The sequence below is a fragment of the Trichechus manatus genome, unplaced genomic scaffold (genome assembly GCF_000243295.1).
Source record: "Trichechus manatus latirostris isolate Lorelei unplaced genomic scaffold, TriManLat1.0 scaffold00021, whole genome shotgun sequence".
Taxonomy (NCBI): Eukaryota; Metazoa; Chordata; class Mammalia; order Sirenia; family Trichechidae; genus Trichechus; species Trichechus manatus.
This window is the reverse complement of record NW_004443957.1, coordinates 17,049,675-17,074,670: the sequence shown is the minus strand read 5'-3', so window position 1 is coordinate 17,074,670 and position 24,996 is coordinate 17,049,675. Positions and strand designations below refer to the sequence as shown.

Here is a 24,996-nt window from a genome sequence, read left to right as displayed (position 1 = left end):
ATATATATGGAAACCCTGGTGGCGAAGTGGTTAAGTGTTACAGCTGCTAACAAAAGGTCGGCAGTTCAAATCCACCAGGTACTCCTTGGAAACTCTATGGGGCAGTTCTACTCTGTCCCATTAGGGTCGTTACGAGTCGGAAATGACTCAGTGTCAATGGTTTTATATATACATATAATCCCTGGTGGCACAATGGTAAAGTGCTTGGCTGTAAACCAAAAGGTTGGCAATCTGAACCCACAAGCGGCTCCACAGGAGAAAAGACCCGGTGACCTGCTCCTATAAAGATTACAGCCCAGGAAACCCTATGGGGAAGAGTTCTACTCTGTCATATATATACACACACACACATATATAGAAGACGAATGGCACTGCATTCATCATCAAAAAGAACATTTCAAGATTTATCCTGAAGTACAACGCTGTCAGCTATAGGATAATATCCATACACCTACAAGGGAGACCAGTTAATACAACTATTATTCAAATTTACTCACCAACCACTAAGGTCAAAGATGAAGAAATTGAAGATTTTTACCAACTTCTGTAATCTGAAATCGATCAAACATGCAATCAAGAAGCATTGATAATTACTGGTGACTGGAATGCAAAAGTTGGAAACAAAGAAGGATCGGTAGTTGGAAAATACAGCCTTGGTGATAGAAATGACACTGGAGATCACACGATTAAATTTTGCAAGATCATCACTTATTCACTGCAAATACCTTTTTTAAACAACATAAATGGTGACTATACACATGGACCTCGCCAGATGGAGGACACAGAAATCAAATCGGCTACATTTGTGGAAAGAGATGCTCAATATCATCAGTTAGAACACAGCCAGGGGCTGACTACGGAACAGACCATCAATTGCTTATATGCAAGTTCAAGCTGAAGCTGAGGAAAATTAAAACAAGTCCACAAGAGCCAAAGTATGACCTTGAGTATATCCCACTTGAATTTAGAGACCATCTCAAGAATAGATTTGATGCATTGAACACTAAGGACTGAAGACTGACAAGTTGTGGGATGACATCAAAAACATCACATATGGCCTCCACTGGACTGAGTCCAGTACAGCTAGATGGTGCCCGGCTACCACCACTGACTGCTCTGACCAGGATCACAACAGATGGTTCTGGACAGAGCTGGAGAAGGATGTAGAGCATAATTCTAACTCACAAAAAAAAGACCAGATTTACTGGCCTAAAGGAGACTGGAGAAACCTCGAGAGTATGGCCCCCAGACACCCTTTTAGCTCTGTGGTGAAGTCACCTCCGAGGTTCACTGTTCAGCCTGGGAGTGGACAGCCCCGTAAAACCAAATGAGACTAACGAGGTACAGGAGTCCAGTGACAAGGGCCAGAAGGCAGAAGGGGACAAGGAAGTTGGTGATAGGGAACCCAAGGTTGAGTAAGGATATTGTTGATGTGTTGTGAGACTGTTAACCACTGTCATAGGGCAACATTTGTAGTAACTGTTAAACGAGAAACATTTTGTTCTGTAAGCCTTCATCTCAAGTGAGAATAACAGCACAATTGGAAGAGCGTAGTCAATGTCACTGAACTGTGCATGTAGAAATTTTTGAAATGGTGTATCTTTGGCTATGTGTATTTTCACCAAAAAAAAAGGTTGAGAAGTTAGAGGGTTGATATGTTGTGGGGTTGTTAACCAATGTCATGAAACAACATGTGTACTACTGTTTTGTGAGAAACTATTTGTTCTGTAAGCCTTCACCTGAAGTACAATAAAAAAAAAAAAATCATATATGAAGAAAGAAAAGGTCATTAAAAAGAAAGAAAAGACCAAAATGGATGTCAGAAGACACTCTGAAACTTGCTCATGAATGCAAATTAGCTAAAATGAATAGAAGAAATGATGAAGTAAAAGAGCTGAACAGAAGATTTCAAAGGGAGGCTCAAGAAGACAAAGTAAAGTATTATAAAGAAATATGCAAAGACTTGGAATTAGAAAACCAAAAGGGAAGAATATTCTCGGCATTTCTCAAGCTGAAAGAACTGAAGAAAATATTCAAGCCTTGAGTTGTAATACTGAAGGATTCTATGGGCAAAACATTGAATGACACAGGAAGCATCAAAAGAAGATGGAGGAATACACGGTCATTGTGTATTGGTCGACGTTCAACCATTTCAGGAGGTAGTATATGATCAAGAACTGATGACACCGAAGGAAGAAGTCTAAGCTGCACTGAAGGCACTGGTGAAAAACAAGGCTCCAGGAACTGACTGAATACCATCTGAGATGTTTCAATAAATGGATGCAACACTGGAAGCCCCCACTCATATATGCCAAGAAATTTGGAAGATAGATACCTGGTCAACTGACTGGAAGAGATCCATATTTCCAAAGATAGGTGATCCAACAGAATGTGGAAATTATCAAACAATATCATTAACATCACATGCAAGTAAAATTTTGCTGAAGATAATTAAAAAATGGTTGCAGCAGTACATCAACAGGGAACTGGCAGAAATTCAGGCCAGATTCAGAAGAGGATGTGGAATGCGGGATATCATTGCTGATATCAGCTGAATCTTGGCTGAAAGCAGAGAAAATCAGAAAGATGCTTACCTGTGTTTTATTGACTACGCAAAGGCATTCGACTGTGTGGATCATAACAAATTATAAATAATCTGCCAAGAATGAGAATTCCAGAACACTTAATTGTGCTCATGAGGAACCTGTACATAGACCAAGAGGCAGTCATTCCAACTGAACAAGGGGATACTGTGTGGTTTAAAGTCAGAAAAGGTGTGTGTCAGGGTTGTATCCTTTCATCATACTTATTCAATCTGTAGGCTGAGTAAATAATCTGAGAAGGTGGACTATATGAAGAAAAATCCAGCATCAGGATTAGAAGAAAACTCATTAACAACCTGTGATATGGAGATGACACAACCTTGCTTGCTGAAAGCGAAGAGGAGTTAAAGTATTTACCGATGAAGATCAAAGATTACAGCCTTCAAAGATTACACCTCAACATAAAGAAAACAAAAATCCTCACAACCGGACCAATAAGCAACATCATGATAAACAGAGAAAACATTTAAGTTGTCAAGGATTTTACTTTACTCAAATCCACAATCAACGCCCATGGAAACTGCAGTCAAGAAATCAAATGCCGTATTGCATTGGGCAAATCTGCTGCAAAAGACCTCTTTAAAGTGTTGAAAAGCAAAGATGTCACTCTGGGGACTATGGCATTTTCAATCATCTCATATGCATGTGAAAGCTGGACAATGAATAAGGAAGACTGAAGAAGAACTGATGACATTAAATTATGGTGCTGGTGAAGAATACCGACTACCATGGATGCCAGAAGAACAAACATATCTATCTTGAAAGAAGTACAGCCAGACTGTCCCTCAGAAGTGAGGACGGCGAGACTTCATCTCACATACTTTGGACGTGTTATTAGGAGGGACCCGTCCCTAATACATCATACTTCTACATGTAGAGGGTCAGCGAAAAAGAGGAAGACCCTCAACAAGATGGACTGACACAGTGGCTGCAACAATGGGCTCAAACATAGCAACGACTGTGAGGATGGTGCAGGACCAGGCAGTGTTTCATTCTGTCGTACAGAGAGGGTCGTCATTAGTTGGAACCAACTCAATGGCACCTCACAACAACAACCACCACGCATACACACATACATACATAAAAAAAAAAAAAACCAAACACCTCTGAGTTCTCACAACCAGTTTTAAAACCCAGCCCAATCACATACTGCCTATATGATCTCAGATAGGTTACCTCTCTTAATCTCTTAACCTCAGTTTCTTCATCTGTTAAATGGGGATAATGGTATCTACCTTCCACTAATATTATGAGAATTAAATGAGACAATGCATGTAGAGAGCCTAGCACAGTGCCTGGTACATACTGGGAGCCCCAAAAATAGCAGTTTATTAACTATTAATGGAGAACCCAAGCAAGATCACTACTCCTCTCAGAATGCAAACTGGTAAAGGAGGTCAGAGATTATAGTTTTAACCCCTTCCATTCCCATAAATATCAAGGATGGGGAGAAGATCTAGACTCACCTCCTTTCTGCTGTCCAAGGCAGCTTTGAAAGAACTGTAGGAAATTTTCTTTCTCTGCTGCCTCCTGAGCCAGTCATTGGTGGAGTACAGGAAGTTCTGGACTGAGGGCTGGCCAGGGAAGTACTATGGGGAGGAAACAAGCAGAAGTTGGAGAATGAAAATTCCCCCAGTGTTCCACAGTCCTGGAGAAGGGAGGGGGCTATACAGAACTGGGCCAAGGCCATTTTTTGGAATGTCCCTAAACCACCAGGAAAACATTCTACCTGAGGCACAAATGTAGATTCCTCACTACCTTTGCTCCAGGGCATCTGGTAAGGCTGGGGTACAGGGGTGGGGAGAGGAGACAGGCTCTAAGTGGGGCTAGGCCTTGAAGGGCTCCCCCCTCTCACAGCTTCAGGCTCCTGTGTGTAGTGACCCGTGACCCGTGCCAGCCCTGTGAGGAAGGCCTGAGCACCTGTGCCATTTCCCAGGGGCTGCTGGGAACCAGTTCTCTCTCCAGGTGGCCTTTGCCTAGAGCAGCTGACTTGCTGACTAACTGATGGGCTGGGCTAGGCTGGCAAAAGGCCTTTCATTTGTATTCCATGGGCGACCAGCGGGGATAAGCCAGTCCAGGGGCTTATAGCCAAGATCCAAATCTTGATGGTAACTCCCAAGTCTCTGAGGAACATGAAAAGCTACTCTGACAATAAGTCAACTCAAATCTGATTAGTATCAGCACTTGCAAACCACAAGGACTCCAGGGAGGAGGCTGTATGTATGTGTGCACTGTGCGCATGCACAAATACACACTGGTGGGGGCTGGCTGTAGGAGAGAGGGATGCAGCAGAGAGCAGGTCAGATAAACCTATGAAGAAACCAAGAGGGAGGTTGAGGGCACAACAACGCTGAGACACTTGTGGAGGAAAAAGAGCAAACGAAAACACTTGAAGGGTACTGGAGATAGGATAATGAAACAGAAAAACCTGTTACCAGAGCCAGTCCCCCTCTGAGAAAGACATGAAATACCAACCCCTCAGGGGCTGGACCCCTTCCCCCAGGGTGAGAAGTGGCCGGAAAGAATCTTGTGCTTTGACGTGCTCCCTCTCAGTTAGCTCACACAGGCCTCTGGGACTCACTACACAAATTTACAGCTTAAAGTCAGCATTTCTCATTGACCTTCGCCTGTCAGCCTGACTTGGAACCTTCCGCTTTCTAGGGCCAGGGTGTCAGGGGAAGGATGAATTAAGGGGCTCTAGCCTACAGTGAATCGTCCTCCCAAGCCAGAAAAGGGAAACCCTGGTGACTGCACGCCACCCAGTGGCCAGTCCCTGCCCAGACACTCACTTGATGGAGCAGATGGGGCAGGAAGATACTCTACTCAGTCAGGCAGGGGTGCGAGGGCACCCACAAGACTTCCAGAGTGCCTTCTGCCTGGTCATACCCAGAGCTGGTACTTCTCAGAGGCTGAGCGGGGCAGGTTAGCACTATCCGCCCCCCTCTAGACTTTCATTGCCCCTTGAGCACCATGCACGTGATGGTTAAGAGCATGTGTTAGAAGTGGGTGCAGATCCCAGCTCAGCCACTCACTGGCTGGAGGGCCTTGGACAAGGTGATTTACCTCTCTGGGCCTTTGTTTCCTCACCTAGACAACAGAGACAATACCAGTACCTACCTTGTGGAATTTGTTATGAGAAGTAAAAACAAGCTGATACACAAAGAGCACTTTGCAGAGTCAGGCACCCTGTCAGAGCTCAAGAAATGGAGCTGCTACTATTGCTACTATCCAGGAAAAGCTACCCAAGCAAGGGTCAGGCCAGAATACGCTGCAGTGTCCAGGCGGAGTGTGGGCAGAGCTCAAACCGGGTCTCAGAGCTATGCCCTCAGGTCCCTCTGCCCTTGCTGTTGTGCATCCCTGGCTTCCCTCCATCCTCTGACAGGGCCCTTCCTTCATCCCAAACTCATTCATTTCCAGCTCTTGCTGACAGGGGGAGCTCTGGCGGCTCCACTGAGAGGTGCTGTTGAAACCTCTGCCCGACTCAGGTATTCTCCCCATTCTTTCCCCTCAAAATGGCTCCAAGTAGTCCCACGAGAGCCAAACAGAGAAAGCAGCTTTGCATAAGGCTGAGAGATGCAGGTGGCATGCAAGAAACAATTTCTCTGGGATGATTCCTCTAGAATGGACCAGACTGGGAAGCAATGAGACGACCTTCTCATCCCCTCCTGAGGGGTACCTGAAAAGCACTCTGGGGTTCTCCCTCAGCACACAGAACCACTCAAGGCCTTTCTTCCTCTCATTCTCCGGGAATCAGCCCCAGGCGTCAGTGACCTGGGGACCAAGCAGCCCTCAGGGCCTCAGGGAAAGGTCTCTAGTGCCAGGGTGGGCTGGAGAACAGGGGCTCATTCTGTTTGGGGCCTTTGTGAGGGCCCAAAGGCTATCTTGCCTTAGACTGTAGCAGTGCTCTGTGACATGTGCTCACTAACTCACAGGGTCTTCTCGGTGTAATCAGATATGCGCATGACCAAGCCAAGTGGGGCAGGAAGGCCAGGACTGGTAAGGTGGGGAGGAGGGACTAGGGCGGCAGGAAGTTCCCAGGAGGGAAAGGCACAAATCACCCCAGAAGTAGCCCAGCTGCCCTCAGACCTACAGAGAAGACAGGCTCAGATCCAGCCCTCAGGCTGAGAGCAGCTGAGTCAGCGGACAGCCTCTGAGGGGACCAGAGCCCACATCTGACTCAGCAGTACTCAGCAGCAGCTCCTTAGGTTTTAAGTAGGGCAGCATTGGCAGTGGATGTGGAACCAGAGAGAAGGAGGCAGGGAGGGAGGTGCAGAGGGAGAGGCAGCCCTCATCTCACCTTCAGAGAAGGAGCAAGTGTGGCAGAGAAAAGGAGCACAGGGTCTAGAGCCCAAACTCTAACCGTAATACCTCAGAACTGGGAGGCCGAAGGCAAGCCACCTGGCCTCCATCCCCGGGCCTCTTACAATGGGGGTGGAGCAATTCTGGCCACCTTGCAGAGAAGTTAAGAGGGTTAAATGAAATGCTCGACACACACCAGGTCTTCAATAGGTAGCTGGTATACATCATGTAGTAGTTGCCTTACCAGGAAACTATACAGGCATAGCTAGGGCCACGGACCCAGGTCAGATTCTGGGCCGGCGTGGGGGGGGAAGAGAGGAGTTTCAGAAGAGTCACATAGGACTCCCTCCTCTCCTTCACTGCACCATCCCACGGGCTCTGCTTTCCCAATGACCATGCAAGGAGTGAGTGGCCATACTCTAGGGCTCAGACTAAGGTGGAGTGAGGGGGCAGGCAGAATCACAGTCACTGAGTCCGCTGGGAGTCTCCCCAGGTGTCAGGGCATCTGGCGCCCTGATGTGTGGCCCTGGTGTGGGGTATGGCTGAGACTGGAGGGTAGCAGCCCATGGTGGACAGGGCAAGCTGTGGGTCCGGATGGCCAGCCAGACCGTGAGCTCCTGAAGGGAGGGCTGGGCTGACCCCTCCCAGGCCAGCATGGAGCCTGGCTTGCAGGGATGCACACTAATCATATGTGGAATTGCCACAGCACCGCTCACCTTGGCCAGCACTGCCACAAACTTTTTCAGGGCCGCCAAGCGCTGCCCCTCCAGGACCGAGAACTTGCCCACTTCTACCCGTAGAATGTAGTGTAGTGCAGATTCCAGGTCGGCCATGTAGATCTTGGAGCTGAACACCCAGAGGGAGGCAGAGAGAGAAAGGGGCATTAACCACAGGGCAGGAGCTGGGGGAGGAGCACTGCTGATGGTCACAGAGTCCCATAAGTTAGCACTTGGCTCAGCCAGTGGCTAGCTGTGTGACTTTGGGTAAATTACTTAACTTCTCTGGGAGGATTCAATTCCTCATCTGTAAGATGGGGACAGTAATAAATTCCTCACAGAAGGATTGCTTTGAGAATTAAATGAAAATGCAAATGTAAAACCCTCAGCAGCTCCTGGTATAGAGCAGGGGTTCCCCTCTTCAGGTCCAGGGCTAGCCCCTCCTATGAGTCACTAAAGTGTTTTAATCAGGCCACTAGTGGAAGGGCGAGAACCCTCTGCACTGAGCAAAGATCCCTAGGGATGGACAAACAGATCAACAGGCATGCATACACACATATCTTGGATTTCTTTGAAAGACCAAGGGTTTGGCTGCCCACCAGGGCTGAGGGGGAGGAGGAGAGGTGGTGTTTGTATTTATTTCAGGGGTGATGTGCTCACAGCTGCCAGGCCTCGGAGCTCAGGCTTGGCTCCATCTCAGCCCTACTGGGCTGACCTCAGCCCTAGGGGAAGGGTTGTCAGCTCCAGGCTGGCTGTTCTACCTCATGCCCTTCATACTCACTTGGGTCTGGGCTCAGAGCTCTGATGAGAAGAGCACCTGGAATGATGGGTGTCTCTACCTCTGACTCCTGAGACCTGGGTTCTGGCCTCAGTTCAACAGTGAGCTAGCTCTATGAGCTTGGGCAACTCACTTCACCTCTCTGGACCTCATTTAACTTATCTGTATGATAAACTAATGACTCCTGCCCCAACTCCCTCCTAGGGTTGGAGACAGCCAACTAACAGGGTGAACACTATAACTACCTGTGCTTTACTCTTGTGGCAAAGTCCCCTCTCTGTGCTCCACTTTGGTATCCTTGGGCTTCAGTTTTCCTCACCAGTCTTGTGTTTTGCCTCAAGAAATGGCCTCATGACTGAATGAGATATTGCATGGAAGGTGTCCAGCACAGAGCTTAGCACATGAGGCCTATAAGGGTCAGCATTGTTATGATCATGCCCACCTCTCAGTCTTTCCTTCTCCCTTGATTCACTAAAAATCTTTCAATTATCTCTTTCCACCCTTAAAGTCCCTCATGAAGGATGCAAAATCCTTCTTGAAATCAGGTGACCTTTCCTGCAATTCTCTTATTCATCCTCCTCAGAAGCGCCTCGACTAGTCACTTCTACTTGGTGTGCAGTTGGGAGCTACAGCACAAGGTCTATCGATATAGACAGTCTACAGACTATAGATAGAACGCCTACCACAAGAGCAAAAGCCAAAAAGCCTCATGCTTACAATTGTGCACAAAAACACAGGCTACCTCAAAAAGTAGTGAGCTCCCTAACACCAGAGGCATTCAAGTAAGGTTGGATATCTTCCTAGAAGGGATGCTGTGAAGGGGACTGTAAGCTCTGTGTCAGCAGGGATTGCACCTGCCCTCTATGTATCTGTATCCACAGTGCCTAGCACATAGCAAGTACTCAAAAGTATTTGATGAAGAAATAAATGCTTGGGTGGGAAGTTGGCTTGGAGGCCTTAAGAGTATCCTTCCAAACTGATTCTACATGTTTTTGAAAAGAGTTAAGGTTAAGCAATGTGAGTGCTGGTAAGTATTCATTCCACCATGAAGGGCAGAATTAAATGCATGGGCACTCCCTGCAGTCAGCACTGGGGCCCTACTGGCAGACACTGGAGAGGCCCAACCTCTCCTCCTCCCATGCATCTAAGACTCTCCTGCACATGGCAGGCATCAGAGGCACCCAAAGGCCAAGACCAATCCTCAGTGGGGGTGGGGAGGAGGTCTGGACCCAGAATGGCATGTGCTAAACTCATGACAAGGAACTGGAATGGGCAAGACAGTGTGTGAGGCAGGGGGGCGCCTGTGATCAGAGGAAAGGCTGGGGTGGGGGGAAGGGATGTGGAGAGCGAGTCACAGCCTTACTGATCTGCAAGTTTCCAAATGGTGGGAGCAATCTTTTTAGCCGTGGTTGGCACAACCGTGGTCTGGGAAGCTTCCCTGGTGACCCCAGAGAACCTCTGCAGGTAAGCAGTGTAGAAGGACCTGGATTCCAGAAGCCTGTGAGGGAAGATGACCATAGAGAAGAGGCGGTCAGTGTGGAAGAACAAAATCCCAGAGCCAACTATTTTTACACAAATAACACATGCATTATATGTTTTTTTGCTAACCACGCAACCTCCCCTCGCTATTTTCACAAGTGAGCTATGCTGTGTTATTTATGTGTGGGCGTGTTATTTGTGAAAATACGGTAATGTCAGAAGAGGAAGCAGAGTGGCCCATCAGAAATATTTATTAAGAAATTTGAACTTGTTGGTCCTGTCGTCAGTGAGACCAAACTTGGGGAACCTGTGCCTCACTTCAACCTTTCTATCTACTGCATGTGCTGTGGAAAGCCTCCCTGACACCAGCCTGATGTCAAAACCCGTGCAGTGAATTAATCTTACCAGAGAGGGATGGTGTCTGCCCTCAGCTACCAGGAGGCGATCTCTAGACCTCTGCACTGAGGCTGCTGACTCTGACTACCTTCCCATAGACCAGAAGTTTCCAAATGGTGGCTGATTTCAAGGAAGCTACCCACTCACAAGCTTGCTCCAAGGCACCACCAGGTGACCAGGTGACATGACTCCCCCAGGAAGTCAAGGAACTTTGATACGTGATTTAAAATATGCAATGCAGCAACAAGAATAAACAAATCGCCCAAATTCTCTAAATCCTTTTACAATCCTTTTGATTTCTTTCTCTCTTCTGATAGAGAGGAGTCCTGACAGGCAGGAAACATCTCCCGAATACAAATTCTCCCTCTTACCCAGTATGGTCGGGGCCACCTGGAGGGAGAGATGCGGAAACCAGCAGCAGTGTGGTGGGATAGCCCAGGGGAGCTGGCGTCGGGAAGCATTGCTTTCTGCTCCGCTGTGCTGGCCCCATGTTTACAGATGAGCAGATGGCTCAGAAGTGGCATCATCACAAACAATTTTCTCCTCCACCAACTCCGTGTGAGGAAACAATGCCTCCTCTCCTCACCCTGACTGGCCCTCTGTCCCCCTGTGGCCACCATGCTTCCTTTCCCCAGCAGAACTCTCTGACAAGGCCAGCCCCAGTGCTGCTTGATTGGGCCTTGGCAGGTTGAGGGCAAGTGGCCACCCTGCCCAGCCTCAGTGAAGGATGGCACTAATGGCCTTGAGGGGCAGCTCATTGGGCACATACGGCAAGCCTTAATCTCCCTGGCCCTCAAGCTCCTGCCTAGAGGGCCAGGCTGACATCAATCATCTGCCCAGGGAGGGCACCGAGGCACCATCTGGCACCATTTAACAGGCCATTCAGCAGCAGGAGCCTGACAGAGTGGCTGAGACTGGCCTGATTGTTTTCTCTCAGCATTTTGGAACTGGCTATTGTCTGGCTCCTAATGAACTTTTCTGCAATTAGAAAACCAAAGAGAGAGAGGGTCAGACACATTTGAGTCCGTGCCAGGCATGCAGCCTGCCAATGAGTCTGTCTGTGAACAGAGGAGGCTTGTGGGGATGGTGCAGAGGCAGTGAGAGGCAGTGGGGGTAGGCACCAACACTGGGTGTGTCAGGGGGCTGTGGTAGGACTCAGCGGCACTGTCCCCGCCAGACAGGCAGACCTGTCCTTCTCCCGCAGAGGGTGCTCCTCAACGGTCCATGAGCTCCTCAGGAGAATAATTGCAGGAGAAAGGACTTATTAGCCCAGCTGCCAAGTTGGCTGCCCTCTGGGCAGGAAGAAAGAACAAGCACAGGGAGGGAGCAGAGATGGGGTAGGGGACGTGGTACTCACACAGGGACCCGGGTGGCAGAGCCATTCGGAAACAGCAAGTAGCAAGACGGGAAGTCGGTGACACCAAACTTGCTCACCACGTTCTCCTCTGTGTTCAGGACCCTGCGCACTGCCATGCCTTGGCGCTGGGACAGGTCCAGAGTCACCTGCAGAGGAAGTAGGACAGCTTGGGGAGGGGCCCAAGGCACTGGGCAGAGGAAGCCAGGGGCCGCGAGTCCTAAGCGTGCTGGGCAGGGGCCTGGGTGGCAGCTGTGCTCCATCTCAACTCTAAACCTTTCAGAGTAGACCACTGCGAGGAGTGAGGGATTCTCATGCCACCAACTGCATCTGTAACCCCCAGTAACAGGCACCGCCCAACAGGAGGGGCCTTGGGACTGTGGATACCACCCATCTTGAATTTTCTAGGACAGTCCCAGTTTAATTTTACCTTATCCAATAAAAGCAATTTGTAAAAAAGGCATAATAAAATGTGGTTTCATTTTTATTCAGATGTTTGTAAGATTTTCTATCTATATTCAGTCAGGAAACTATCCTTAGGTATTATGATTTCATTTTTAAAAGAAATAAAAAGGGGAAAAACTAACATTGTTGAGTACATATCATGTGTTGTTTACAGATTACCTCTTCTAATCCTGGCAATAACGCTATGAGGTAGGAACTACTTTTAGGAGGCCAGGAGAGGGAACACAGTATACTATGCTCTGGAGAGAGGCTGCCTGGGTTTGAATCCTGGCTCCACCTGGACTAAACCTCTTCCTGACTCAATTTCCTTACTTGCAAAATTAAAATAATAATAATAGGACCAACCTGATAGGACTGTTATGAGGATTGAATGGCCTAATTTCATAAGTCCTTGTAACAATGACTAGCACATAGTAGCTAAACAAGTATTCATTCAAAAAATTTCCATTTTATAGATGAAGAAACTGAAGCTAGAAGAGAAATAATATATCTGTGCCACACAGCTAGCAGGTGCTTAAACTGGGCTATAAATCCCAGTTCAGTGTGACTCTAAAGCCTGTGCTCTTAGCCACTGTGCTCTGCTGCCTCTCACACTAACTATTCCTGAAGACTTCCAACAGGCATGGGCACAGGGCCCTTGACTCAGTCCACAGGGGACCCTGACCCTGGTTACTCAGGGGACAGTGTGGGAGAGGAGGGGGAGAAGGGCTGATTCCAACCAACATCTACCAATCACCTCTTTACCTCTTATATGTCAGGCATGACCCCAGGCATGGACTGGGACCCCAGAAGGGCTAGGCACTCCTTCAGCAAAGCTCTCTGCCTCCTCCCTGTGCTTCCCCTCTTGGGAGGTGAGAGACCTGGAGTCAGCGGCCAAGCTTCTGGTTTCAGCTAAGAGCTCTCAACTGTGCTTGATGAGTTTCAGCAGGAAAACCATTCAGAGCCAACGGTGGTGTTTAATTTCATCCCCACCCTCATGTGTCTTCTTTTTTCCCTGCACTGTCATTGGAACATCTCCCAAGTGCTGGCCCATCTATCTCTGCATCTCGGAAAAGCTCATAAGCGGTCTGTGGAGAAGTCCATGAGCCAGTGCTACCATGGAGAGCTCTCTGCATTAGGCAAAGGGAGTGGACCTTTATACAGCATCTACTACGTGCTAGTTAAGGAGCCCTGGTGGCACAGTGGTTAAGCGCCTAGCTACTAATCAAAAGGTGAGCGATTAGAAGCCACCAGCTGCTCTGTGGGAGACAGCTGTGGCAGTCTGCTTCAGTAAAGATTACAGCCTTGGAAACTCTATGGGGCAGTTCTACTCTGTCCTATAGGGTTGCTATGAGATGGAATTGACTCAATGGCAATGGGTTTGATATGTTCCAGTTACTAATCCAGGTCCTATCTAAATTGCCTCACTTGACTTCCCAAAAAATACTATAAAGAAATGTAATTATCACTACTCTACAGACCGGGAAATGAGACTCAGAAAACTTAGGTAACTTGCCCAAGGACATATCATGTACATGATGGAGTAGAAATTCAAACGTGCCTGGTCCTGTTACCTGCCACCTATAAGGGACCCCGTTCCTTCATGTGAGGGACAGGATGATCTCTAATGTCCCCTCCACATTTTTTGCTCCGGTTTGATTGGAGGGGGTGGCGCTGTAAGGAAACAACAGGGGCTTTGGAGCCAGACCGACCTGGTTCAAAGCCCTGCCCCACTAATGTACTAGCTGCGTGATCTTGGATGTGTTACTTGATCATCCGCGTTCATTGTGGGGATTAACAACTATGTATGTCAGCAGTCTAATTCAATGCTCGGTAAACACCAAGTATGATAATATTTGATTTTGATGAGATGAACAAAAGCAGACATAAAGGTTTTAAGATGGAATGGTCCAGCTCCTACACTTCCCGTTTCTCCCAGCAGGGGTCAGGACAGCATCAAAACCAAAAACCCAAACCTGTTGCCAGCAGAACTACCCCATACGGTTTCCAAGGAGTGGCTGGTGGATTCGAACTGCTGACCTTTTGGGTTAACAGCCAAATTCTTAACTACTGCGCCACCGGGACTCCTCAGAACAGCACAGGGGTAAGAAATGCACACTGACAAGACTCTAGAATTGGCAGGAAAAGCCCTGCTCCTGAACTGGGGCTCTCTCCCAAGTGCTATCGAGAGTTGCAGGGAACCTGATGGTGGCTCACCTCTCTACCCAGATAGGAGCCTTCTTTTTCAAAGATCAGGGCCAGGTACTCTTCGTTGTTTCTTGCAAAGAATCCATTAATCTCCTCCAGCCTGCAAGAGACAACTCTCATGGTTACTCTCCACAGCCGGTGGGAAGAAGGCCTAAGTGCTGACCACGCCAGATGCAGGCGACCTGCTACTGTGAGTAGAGCCATATAAACCTCCTCTGTTTCCACACCAGGCTTTGTGGAAGTCTCCTGCTGCCAGCTCTCCAGGGGGAGTAAACCAAACCCATAGTCTCAAAGCATGTTGTCTTTGTTACCTAACCCTGGTTCTTCATTTGATCCACCCTGTTGCTGTTTTTCCTTTCTCACTCAGTTTCTTTTAGGAGTTAGGAGTATGAGGCAGTCTGGGAAGAGGACTGGAAAGGACGCTTTGAGACCAGTTGTCTCTATGTTCTGAGTAAGGCCCAGGCTTACTAAATATGGTTGTTATTGGTCCTCTGAGAGACTGGATATTAGAATCATCAGATACAAGTTTTGATCTGTGGTAAGTAACCACCAACTGGGAGATTTGCTTTCTCCTCCTCTGGGGTAGACATAAAAAAAAGAATTAAAGAATCAGAAGTACTGGTGCAATGACCGCCTTGACAGGGAACACAACAGAGAGTCCCTGACAGAACAGGAGAAAAGTGGGGTGCAGAACTCAAATTCTAGTAAAAAGACCAGATTTAATGGTCCGACTGAGACTGGAGGAACCCCAGAAAGCATGGCCCCCAGACTCTCTGTCATCCTAGAACTAGAACCATTCCCGAGGCCAACTCTTCAGACAAAGATTAGACTGGACTATGGGACATAAAATGATACTCGTGAAGAGTGTGCTTCTTAGCTCAAGTAGATATAGGAGACTAAATGGGCAGCTCCTGTCCAGAGGTGAGATGAGAAGGCAGAGAGGGTCAAGCTGGTTGAATGGACACAGGAAATCAGGAGCGGAATGGAGGAGTGTGCTGTCACAGTATAGGGAGAGCAATTAGGGTCACATAATGTATGTATAAATTTTTGTATGAGAGACTAAACTGAATTATAAACTTTCACTTAAAGTACAGAAGTCCTGGTGCAGAAGATCTTAGAAGCTATCTAATCCAACCTCATTTTAAGATGAGAAAACTGAAACCCAGAACAAAGGTGGAAATGGAAAATACAAAGGCAAATTTGATTATCCCCCTCTCTGAATAAACAAGAAATTATTTTTTAAAATCAACGTTTCAACAGAAGATAATTGCATAATACAAAAATGATTTGTTTCCTTATTCCAATTGAAAGCAGAACATCATCACACATGCTTAAGAGGCCAGCAGACAAGAAGTCAGATGGCAAAAGGGAGGCTGCATCTTCTTTTTATCCCTAGAGGTCAGGTCCCCCAATCTGGAGACCTATTTTCCTCTACTGGGTCCACCAATGAGGCAGTGACTACCTACAAATGGAAGGTGCAACCTGGGACAATGCTGGAGCCCAACCCAGCACAGTGATGGTATGGATGGATACGCTAGAGAGGTGAGGGCCAGAGTCTACCACATGGGTAGATGAGAAGAGGTGTTGAGGCTACTGACAGCCTCCGGGGTGGCATCAAATAGCCTCTCAGACCACTTCACCTGGCCTTCCCTAGGCTGGCAGAAAAGCAAGTCCTATATGGTGGCCAGCCCCACCTCTACCCATTCCCACTCTCAGACTTCTGGAAGAGGCAGCTCATCTTTCTTCATGCATCCCTACCTCCTTCTTAGAGTTCTTTAGAGGGACCACTTTGAGAGAGGTTAGCAAGTTTGCCTGATTTGTTGCTTTTGAGATCTTTCAGGGATGAAAATGTGCTGTAAGGAATGTATATGTCTGTGTATAAGAGAGAGAAAGACAAAGAGAAATATAGAAAGACACAGCCATCGAGAAAAGGAAGATGTAAGGACCAGAATACAGGCTAGCATGGGTGTTCTGGAGAGGTGGAACCCCTAACCACATCAAGACCATGTGTTGGGTCTAGTGCTCTGTGAAGTTCTCTGGGAGGATGGAGAATTGGGAAAGATGATAAAGGAGTCTTGTAAGCTGGATTCAACTCCAACTGATACTTGGAAACATAACCTCTTAGCAGAGCTATGGCTGTGAAGAATCACCAGTACACAGACTTGAGCCTTCAATCGCCTGCCTCATGAGGCTTTCTCAGCACCTGGAACCTTCACTGTGTTCTGAGGCTGGGCTCCCTCTAGCAGTCCCTGCTGGTACTTGGATTTGGTCCTCTGTAAGAGTTCTGAGGTGGGCATTATTCTTATCTTGAGTTCTCATCCATAAGTAACGGATGTAGTATTTTCAATCTACCTGTCTCCATCTCTTTGGGAGAGTCAGGGCAAGATACCCATGCACCTCATTGTCCTCAGTTCCCCAGAAGAGAGGCAATCCTGAAAGCCTTCCCAGCAAGCAAGTAGAGGGCACCAGCCACTGTGCCTGACACCCTGCAGCACGGCTGAGGGCCACCTCCACCTCCCAGTCACGGCCTCTGCTCAGACACACGACCACCTTCGTTTTAGAGACAGGGCTTTACTCTTCTGAGTTTTTCCTCTCCTGCTCACCACCACCACCTACTTTTTCTCTAATCAGTATTTAACCTCCCTTTCTCTTCCCTTTCCCATTCTGACTCTCAGTGGCCCTCCCTGGGTTAGATCATGCGAAATCCTGCTGTACCCCCAAAATGTTCCTGAGGACAAGTCGTGATGAGAAGGGGCAGCAGGCACCATCTGGAGAACACCACCCAACTTTCCCTCCCAGTGGGGTGGGGCCCTGCATCTGTCAGGCAGTGCCAGGACGACAAGTCCCCTCAATGAGGACCTCCAGCAATAGGAGGCCCTCCACCAGCTGCCCCACAGTCGCTCTGTGCTCTAGCAGACTGGGGTATCTGTCCCAACGGCAAAGGCAGCAGGAAGAATCAACCTGGATCCCCTGCCCTGCCATTCCCACCACCTCCTCACTCCTAGGCCTGTGATCCTGGCCCACACTGCACCAAGTCTGTCCCAGCCCAAAATACCTGGCAGGTTCCAGTGGGGGACAGGCTGGGGGCCACGTGTCACGATGGGTCTCCAGTGCATCAATGAGCCTCTCCCGCAGCGTCTGCACATCCGCTCCAGCCACTGTAAATGAAAACAGACACGGAGACAGGGTCAGGAGGAAAGGAGAATTCATTCCAGTGCCCTTATCAGTCTCATTCATAGAAACTAAGGGCCCAGGGCATGAGCTAGTTCTGATACAAAAAACATATGTATTAGAGGAATAAAGGTAGGGGGCTACTCCCGTGGTCCTAAGCAGTACAAGGAGACCCATCCCTCAGAGGACAGGAAACAGCCCCTCAGAACTAGGACCCATGAGGGCTTCCCCCAGGGACTGTCTGGTCTACCCCTCTTTATCCAATTCCATTTTGACATGAAAGGCACCTCACCCTCATCCCAGGATGCTGGATGGGCAAACCTGAGGAGCTTCTTCAGCCTAGCTTTCCCTAGGGCATCTTCCAGGCTGACTGGGAAGGATACTTTTCTTTCAGGAAAATCCAAATTAGGTTTTCACTTGGGGAACCCCCCGCCCTTGTAGACCTTGCCAGTTGTCAGGCACTTCCACCCCAATAGAAACCCAGGTAAAGAAGGAGGCTGGGAGAGGATGACACTGACGATGCCAACAGGACAACCAGAGCCAGGACACCTACCTGATAATGGTGTTCCAGAGCCAGTCTTGGAAAAGGCCGTAAAGAACTGCAAGTAAATACAAAGGCAAGAGTAAGTATCGCATGGTGGTTAAGAGCACAACACTGGTGTCAGACGGATCTGAGTGTAAGACCCAGCTACTTACTAAGGTGGAGACCTTGGACAAATTACTTTACTTTTTGAGCCTTAGTTCTTTATCTGTAAAATGGAGAACAGGGAAGCCTTTGCTCTTGGAGCAGGACACTGATTCTCTTTCCTATTTTCCTCACATCCAATCTCTACCCCTACCATCTCTGAAGCACCCAAGGGAAGCTGTAGGCAGTGGCTCATACACTTCACCAAAGGTGGACTACTTCTATAAAGTACCAGTACCTAGCAGACAATTGCTGAAAAATATTTATCGTACAAATGAATGATGAAGAATCATTGCTATTTTTCCTTGCAGATCCACCTGAAAAAATAAAGTGATGTCACCTCATACATCCCTGGGAAAATGTCAGATGTCCTCTGTGGAAATCTGTCCTTGTTTCTTATCTTGGAAAAAAAGGGCTTTGAGGCTGATACATTAACCCACTGAGAACTCCCAGCCTGAGGCCTGGCACAGCACACACTCAACAAAGGGAGGGGCTTCTAGCGTAGGTCCTACTGATGGGCAGGCCTGAGCCCCTGAAGAAAGTCTTGTTTCAAACAGGCCAATTTAATTCATCACTTTGCCCTCTTTTCCCATTTATATGACACTTGGCCTAGTCCTCCACCCTCTCGGGGCAGGAGGACAGAGAGAACAGAGGACAACCCCCTTACTATCCGGGCTTCTGCCTGAATGGTGATAGCATCAAAGCTTCCGCCTGTGCTCTCCTGGGCTCAGGAGGGGACAGAGTTGAGTAGTCCTGAGAGAAGTGAAGACAGCCACTTAACTGCCTGGGTAAGAGTCTGTAGGCTGGGATGGGGCCTTTTACTGAGGGTCTCCAATCTTGGGGCCGTTTTTAGCTCCGTGGAGCCTCAACCTCCAACAGCCTGGCCATTTGGCCTTATCCCAGGCTGATGGTTGAGTGCAGGGATCATAACCATGGTGTCTGGCAGACTTGGGTTCAAGGCCTGGTTCTGTTAAGCTTTTGCTGTGTGACCTTGGACAATCCATAACCCTCTCTGAACCTTAGTTTCCTCATCTTTAAAATGAGGATGACCCTATCTGCCTTGAAGAATTGTTGTGAGGACTCAATGACAATATATCTAAAGTTCTGCACAGTGTCTGGGCAAGTGATCAATAAACATTAACTACATCATCATCATCCCTCATCTCCCCTTGTTCTTATCTTTTAAACACTACAGAACGTTGATCTACTGGAACTTAGTTTGTTTACAGCCATTTGAGGCAGAAACTAAACTGGGGGTTACTCCTGCCCACCTCTCCCACACGAGGAACGAAGACTGCAGAGAAGCCACTCAACTCTCCCCATCTGCAGCCTTTTCCTGCTCCCTCTGACCACACCTGGGCCCTTACTCGGCTCACTGCTTTACTCTCTCTCCTTGTTAAACATTCACATAAACTTTTATTCTAGGTGAAAACCACCTATTTATACATGCCACACATATTTATAATAGTGTTCTTTATGCTTATCGAACAAATCCTTCATTAATGAAATTATGTTATCTTAATACTTGTAAAAATGATCACAGATTTCCTAGATTGTGACATGAGATCAAGGCAACAAAGTATATTACGGCATTTATGACTAACATTGTTTCTCAGAACCAAAATCGAAAATGCAACTACTTGGGGTTTGGTTTGTTCACAAACAATGATGTTGCACTTGTTTTAGACAGCCAGGAGAAACTTCAACTTGTTTCCATGGACACACACACACACAAAAACCCAAAAACTACTGACATCATGAGGTCTTACCCTGCATTGCTTTCCCATAGCTACAGGTGTTATTTTCATTCTGAAGAAATGTTATTGTAAAGGAACATGGTAACTCTTCTCCATCAACCAGCAAGTCACCCAAATCTGCCTGTATTAAAAACAGCTGGCATTACCTCTATCCAAAGGCAGCCTCTCCTCACCCTAGCTGAGCCTTCTTAAGGTGCCAGCCATGGGCAGCTTGGAGTGGGACCAGGAGCCTCAGTTAGCAAGAGTGACCCAGGGGAACGCAGGGACTCCAAGAGACCCTCCCACGAGGTGCAGGGCTAACGGGAAGGCCTCCCACTTCCACCTCCAGTTATCTCTGTGTTGGTCACTCAGTCTTCCCTTCTATCCCCAGAAGCTTCCCTTCCACCTTCCAGAACAATCTCAGTATCTGAGCTCTGGCTCCCACACCTCACACTCTTTAGAGGCTTTTTCCTATCAATTAATCTTTCATCTCCCCACTTTTCTATCAGCTCCTTTCCTAGGTCTACAAACAGATTCAAATCCCTCTAATTTAAAAATGAGAGAGAGAGAGCATGAACACAGGGCGGAGGATGGAAATTGAAAGGCCTTCCTTCCTTCTCCAGTTATTCCATTTAATGTTTCTGCACTGCCAAATTTTTCAAAAACAGTACTCTGCTCTCACTCCCCTGACTTCCTTTCTCCCTTCATTCCCATGTCCAGCTGGCTCTGGATCCTGTCGCTACCACTCAGTTGAAACTGCTCTAGGAATGCTCAGCGGTGACCTTCTCTTTGGCCAATTCAATGACCTCTTCCAGACTTTTTTTTTTTTTTTTTTAATTGTGTTTTAAGTGAAAGTTTACAATTCAAGTTAGTTTCTCATACAAAAATTTATACACACATTGTTATGTGATCCTAGTTGCTCTCCTTATTCTGTGACAGCACACTCCTCCTTTCCACCCTGGATTTACTGTGTCCATTCAATCAGCTCCTAACACTCCCTGCCTTCTCATCTCACCCTTGGACAGGAGCTGCGCATTTAGTCTCACGTATCTACTTGAGCTAAGAAGCACGCTCTTCGTATCATTTTATGTCCCGTAGTCCAGTCTAATCTTTGTCTGAAGAGCTGGCCTCGGGAATGGTTTTAGTTTTGGGCTAACAAAGAGTCCAGGGGCCATGTCTTCCGGGGTTTCTCCAGTCTCAGTCAGACCATTAAGTCTGGATTTTTTACTAGAATTTGAGTTTTGCACCCTACATTTCTGCTGCTTCATCAGGGACTCTCTGTTGTGTTCCCTGTCAGGGTGGTCACTGGTGGTAGCCAGGCACCATCTAGTTCTTCTAGTCTCAGGCTGATGAAATCTCTGGTCTAGGCGGCCCCCTCTGTCTCTTGGGCCGAGACTTTCCCTATGTCTTTTTTGTTCTTCACTCTCCTTTACTCCAGGTGGTTGGGACCAATTGATGCATCTTAAATGGCCGCTTGCTAGCTTTTAAGACCCCAGATGCCACTCACCAAAGTAGGATGCAGAACATTTTCTTAATAAACTTTGTTATGCCAATTGACTTAGATGTCCCCTGAAAGCATGGTCCCCAGACCCCCACCCCTGCTACTCTGTCCCTCAAAGTGTTTGGCTGTATTCAGGAAACTTCTTAGCTTTGGTTTAGTCCAGTTGTGCTGACTTCCCCTGTAGCATGTGCTGTCCTTCCCTTCACCTAAGATCATTCTTATCTGCTTTCTAGTTAGTGAATAACCCTCACCCTCCCTCCCCACCCTCGAAATCATCAAAGAATATTTTCTTCTGTGTTTAAACCTTTTCTTGAGTTCTTATAATAGTAGTTTCAGACCCTTCTTGATCTCTTTGCAATATCTGATGTTATTACCACCTGCTTTTTTTCGTCTATGGCTAGTTTGCCATTTTTGTGAAACATTTTCCTGACACTCTCCTTCTTTGCTTTCACTGGTTTACCTGACACTGACCAGCCCTTTCTGGCCACCTTCACAGCCTTCCCCTTGCCCTTGACTCCTCTCCTATGTCTGCTGCCCTTGGTATCTCCTGCCTGTACTGCTCCTTTCTTCTCTTTCCTAACCCCAGTCTCTCCTACAGCCACACATCAGATCATGACACTCTTCTGCTTAAGAAGTACTTAATGGCATTGTCACAGAGAAGGAGCTCAATCTATGCTTTTGAATGAATGAGTGAACAAATGAGCAACAACAACAACAAAAAAAAACCATTTTTTCTCACTTGCCAATTTCATCTACTTTGTCCAAATGATTTGGAATCTGAACACTCTGTCTCTGACTCTCACCTGCCCTAGACTTCTGCTTCCTCCTGGTGCCCTCCATACAGATTTCAGGGCACATCTTACCCATACACTCCAACACTGAGGCACGCTTCCCCCAGTCTGTTTCTCCAACTGTGTTTCCTATCTCACCCAGTGGTCTGTCATCTTCTCTGTCACCCAAACCAGCATCTCCCACTCCCACACCCTCATCATCCAGTCAGTTGCCAAGTTCTGTAAATCTGACCTTCACAATACCTCTTCAACAGTCATCTCCTTTTCCGTCTGTTGCCTTGTGTAAACTATGGTCTTATTCTGGACTACGGCAACAGTTTATACTTGCTCCCCCATCGTGCGTGCATTTTAATATTATCAATTTTTTCATTATGCGACCATCTTCCTCAATGCCACTATGGCTAGTTTTCCAAGGCACAATTCTGGTCTGATCATGTTACTCCTCCTCAAATCTCTCCCATGACTCCCTATTGCCAGGAATAATGTCTAAATCTGCATTCAAGGCCTTCCAGGACCTGAAGCAAACTTACCTCCCATTGCCTCTCACTGTCTACACTACAACTACAATGGACTTCACCTCAAATTTCCACCCACCAGCCAATCTCTGTGGCCGGGGGGGCAGGACTCTATCGTGTTCATCTCTGCAAGCCCCAGAGTGAGTGGTCACAGTGTCTAGTACATGGAGGGACTCAGTAGACATCTGTTCAGTTGAACAGAGAATCCTGCCCTCTGATCATTTTAAGAGCACATGACCAAATCACATTAAAATCTAACCAGGGCACATTTTTGTCCTCTTATTAAAATGCATCCTTATTAAGTCGGCTGGTGGAGGCAGTGCCCTACTCAATGCAAACCACCACAACTCCTTGGAAACAGGCAATTAAGACTTCAGGAGTGAGTTTTCTTTTCTCTAGGAGAAGTCAGCACCTCCTCCCTTTCTTTTCATCACTTTTCACAGGTAGCTTCTACCTTCTCCAATGCTGCAGCCCCTGGAAGACCTCCAGCATCTCCCCAAAGGCAGAAAACCAGGTGACATTAGGCAGGTCTTTACCAACCCAAGGAGCAATTGCCTTCCTGGGGCCACATAAAGCTGAACAGAAAGGACACTTTCCAGTGGTGGTCACTGGTGGCATTGAATTCAGCCTTTAAAAACAAGTTTTAAGGAAAATGATCCATTCTCCATGTATTTTATGGTAAGCTCACCTGCAGGTCCATTCTCCCACCTCTAGCCCACAAGGATTCACAACCCTAACCACGTCTTACGTTTGCGGACTATCAGTGGGGAAGACAACTGGAATGAGTGAATAAATGAATGAATGAACAACAACAAAAAATTGTTTTCTCCCTTGCCAATTTCATCTACTTTGTCCAAATGATTTGGAATCTGAATACCCTGTCTTTGATCTTCATCTGCCCTAGGCTTCTGCTTCCTCCTGGTGCAGACAGCTGGGAAAGGAACCCATCTCCTCTTTTCAGAGAGAGGCAAGAGACATCTTTCTGAAGACCTATCCTCCTCTCTGACATGTGTTAAGTTTCTGGCCTCTCCCACAGTGGGGAGCACACTGCTGTGCACCCAGCAGACACTCACTCAATAGCTGCTGATGGCCTGCCTAAAATGCAGCAACCACGGAGGAGGTGACCCCATGAGATAGGCAATGGGAAGGAAGAAAACTAATGTCTACTGAACCCCCCCACAGTGTCTCCACACTTTCACAAATAAGACCTCATTCTCTCTTGCAACAGTCTTATTAGGTAGGTATTATCATCCCGTTTTTACAGACAAGGAAACTGAGGCCCATTGCCGGGATGGTTAAGAGGCTTCCTGAGTCACATACAGCAAGCAGTGGAGCCAGGATTTGATCTCATATCAATTATTGCCTCAAATCTTATTAAGAGAAGACTCTGTCCTCTCCTACTCCACTGCTCCTGCTGCGTTGTGTAATCTTGACCCCAGCCAGGCCTTATGCCACGAAGGGTCACTCTCTATTACCCATTGAGAGGCAGTCCTGCTGTCATAGAGAAACTTGAGGAGACAGTGGTCAAGTCCTTTCCCCTATAAGTTCCAGCCTCTAGGTCCCCAAACTCCAGCCAGAATGTGTTTCAAACTAGCCCTTCCCTCCCCTGCACCTTTGTTTTCTTCCAGCTGGGCTCCAGCTAGAGTCTGATGTGGACCTGACACAGCTGGGCCCGCCCTGCAGGGCCAGGCATTTGCTAAACAGGCTGGGCTGGTGGAAGCTCACTGTTTTCTCATGGTGACAAGAGGCATGAGGTAGAAGAAAGTGACAGTGACTCATGTCACTGGGGCAGCCAGGGTCTTGTGTGGGCCTGTCTCATCACACCGGCAATACTCTTTCCTCCTCTTGCTCGGCATATGTCCTCCCCTCAGACTCTCACAGCCTTCGCAGGCAGAGAGGGCAAGGACAGGTTCCAGTCCCCAGGAGGCAGCAGGCAGGGCAACAGGGCTATCTCTCTGGCCTGCTGGCAGCCAGGCAGACTTCTAGGGTCAGCTCTGCTTTCCAGAGTATAGCCACAGTGCCCACAGGCACACTGGGCTCTCAGTGAGCCAGAATCTCTGGAGATGCGGAATCTGTTTGAGTGGTGTTTCCCAAACAATGGAGCAATCTATTATTAGTTATAAAGTCAGTTTAGTGACTCACAGCCAGCACTTTAAAAAAAAAAAAAAATGAATACAACAGAACCGAAAATATCAGTGTGTACTGCATTTCATGAGAGTTAAGTATTGTTGCATGAAACTTTTGTTTCAGCGATAATAGATATAAACGAATTTCCAGATCTCAATGTAAAATGTGTATTTCTTACTGTAGTTCACAGTGA

The 24,996-nt window shown here is 47.5% G+C and overlaps 1 protein-coding gene across 1 annotated transcript in view; it reads right to left on the bottom strand.

The window, feature by feature from the left end:
• The window catches only part of QSOX1 (quiescin sulfhydryl oxidase 1), a 49,392-nt gene that overhangs the window by 10,560 nt on the left and 13,836 nt on the right, over positions 1 to 24,996 (bottom strand). Inside the window, exons 3-9 of the mRNA XM_004372877.2 lie at positions 18,002 to 18,047; positions 17,333 to 17,435; positions 14,287 to 14,377; positions 11,629 to 11,774; positions 9,760 to 9,894; positions 7,619 to 7,748; positions 4,070 to 4,192 (exon numbers count right to left, since the gene is read on the bottom strand). Coding sequence (XP_004372934.1) covers positions 4,070 to 4,192; positions 7,619 to 7,748; positions 9,760 to 9,894; positions 11,629 to 11,774; positions 14,287 to 14,377; positions 17,333 to 17,435; positions 18,002 to 18,047 — 774 coding nt within the window. The remainder of the gene's footprint in view (positions 1 to 4,069; positions 4,193 to 7,618; positions 7,749 to 9,759; positions 9,895 to 11,628; positions 11,775 to 14,286; positions 14,378 to 17,332; positions 17,436 to 18,001; positions 18,048 to 24,996) is intronic.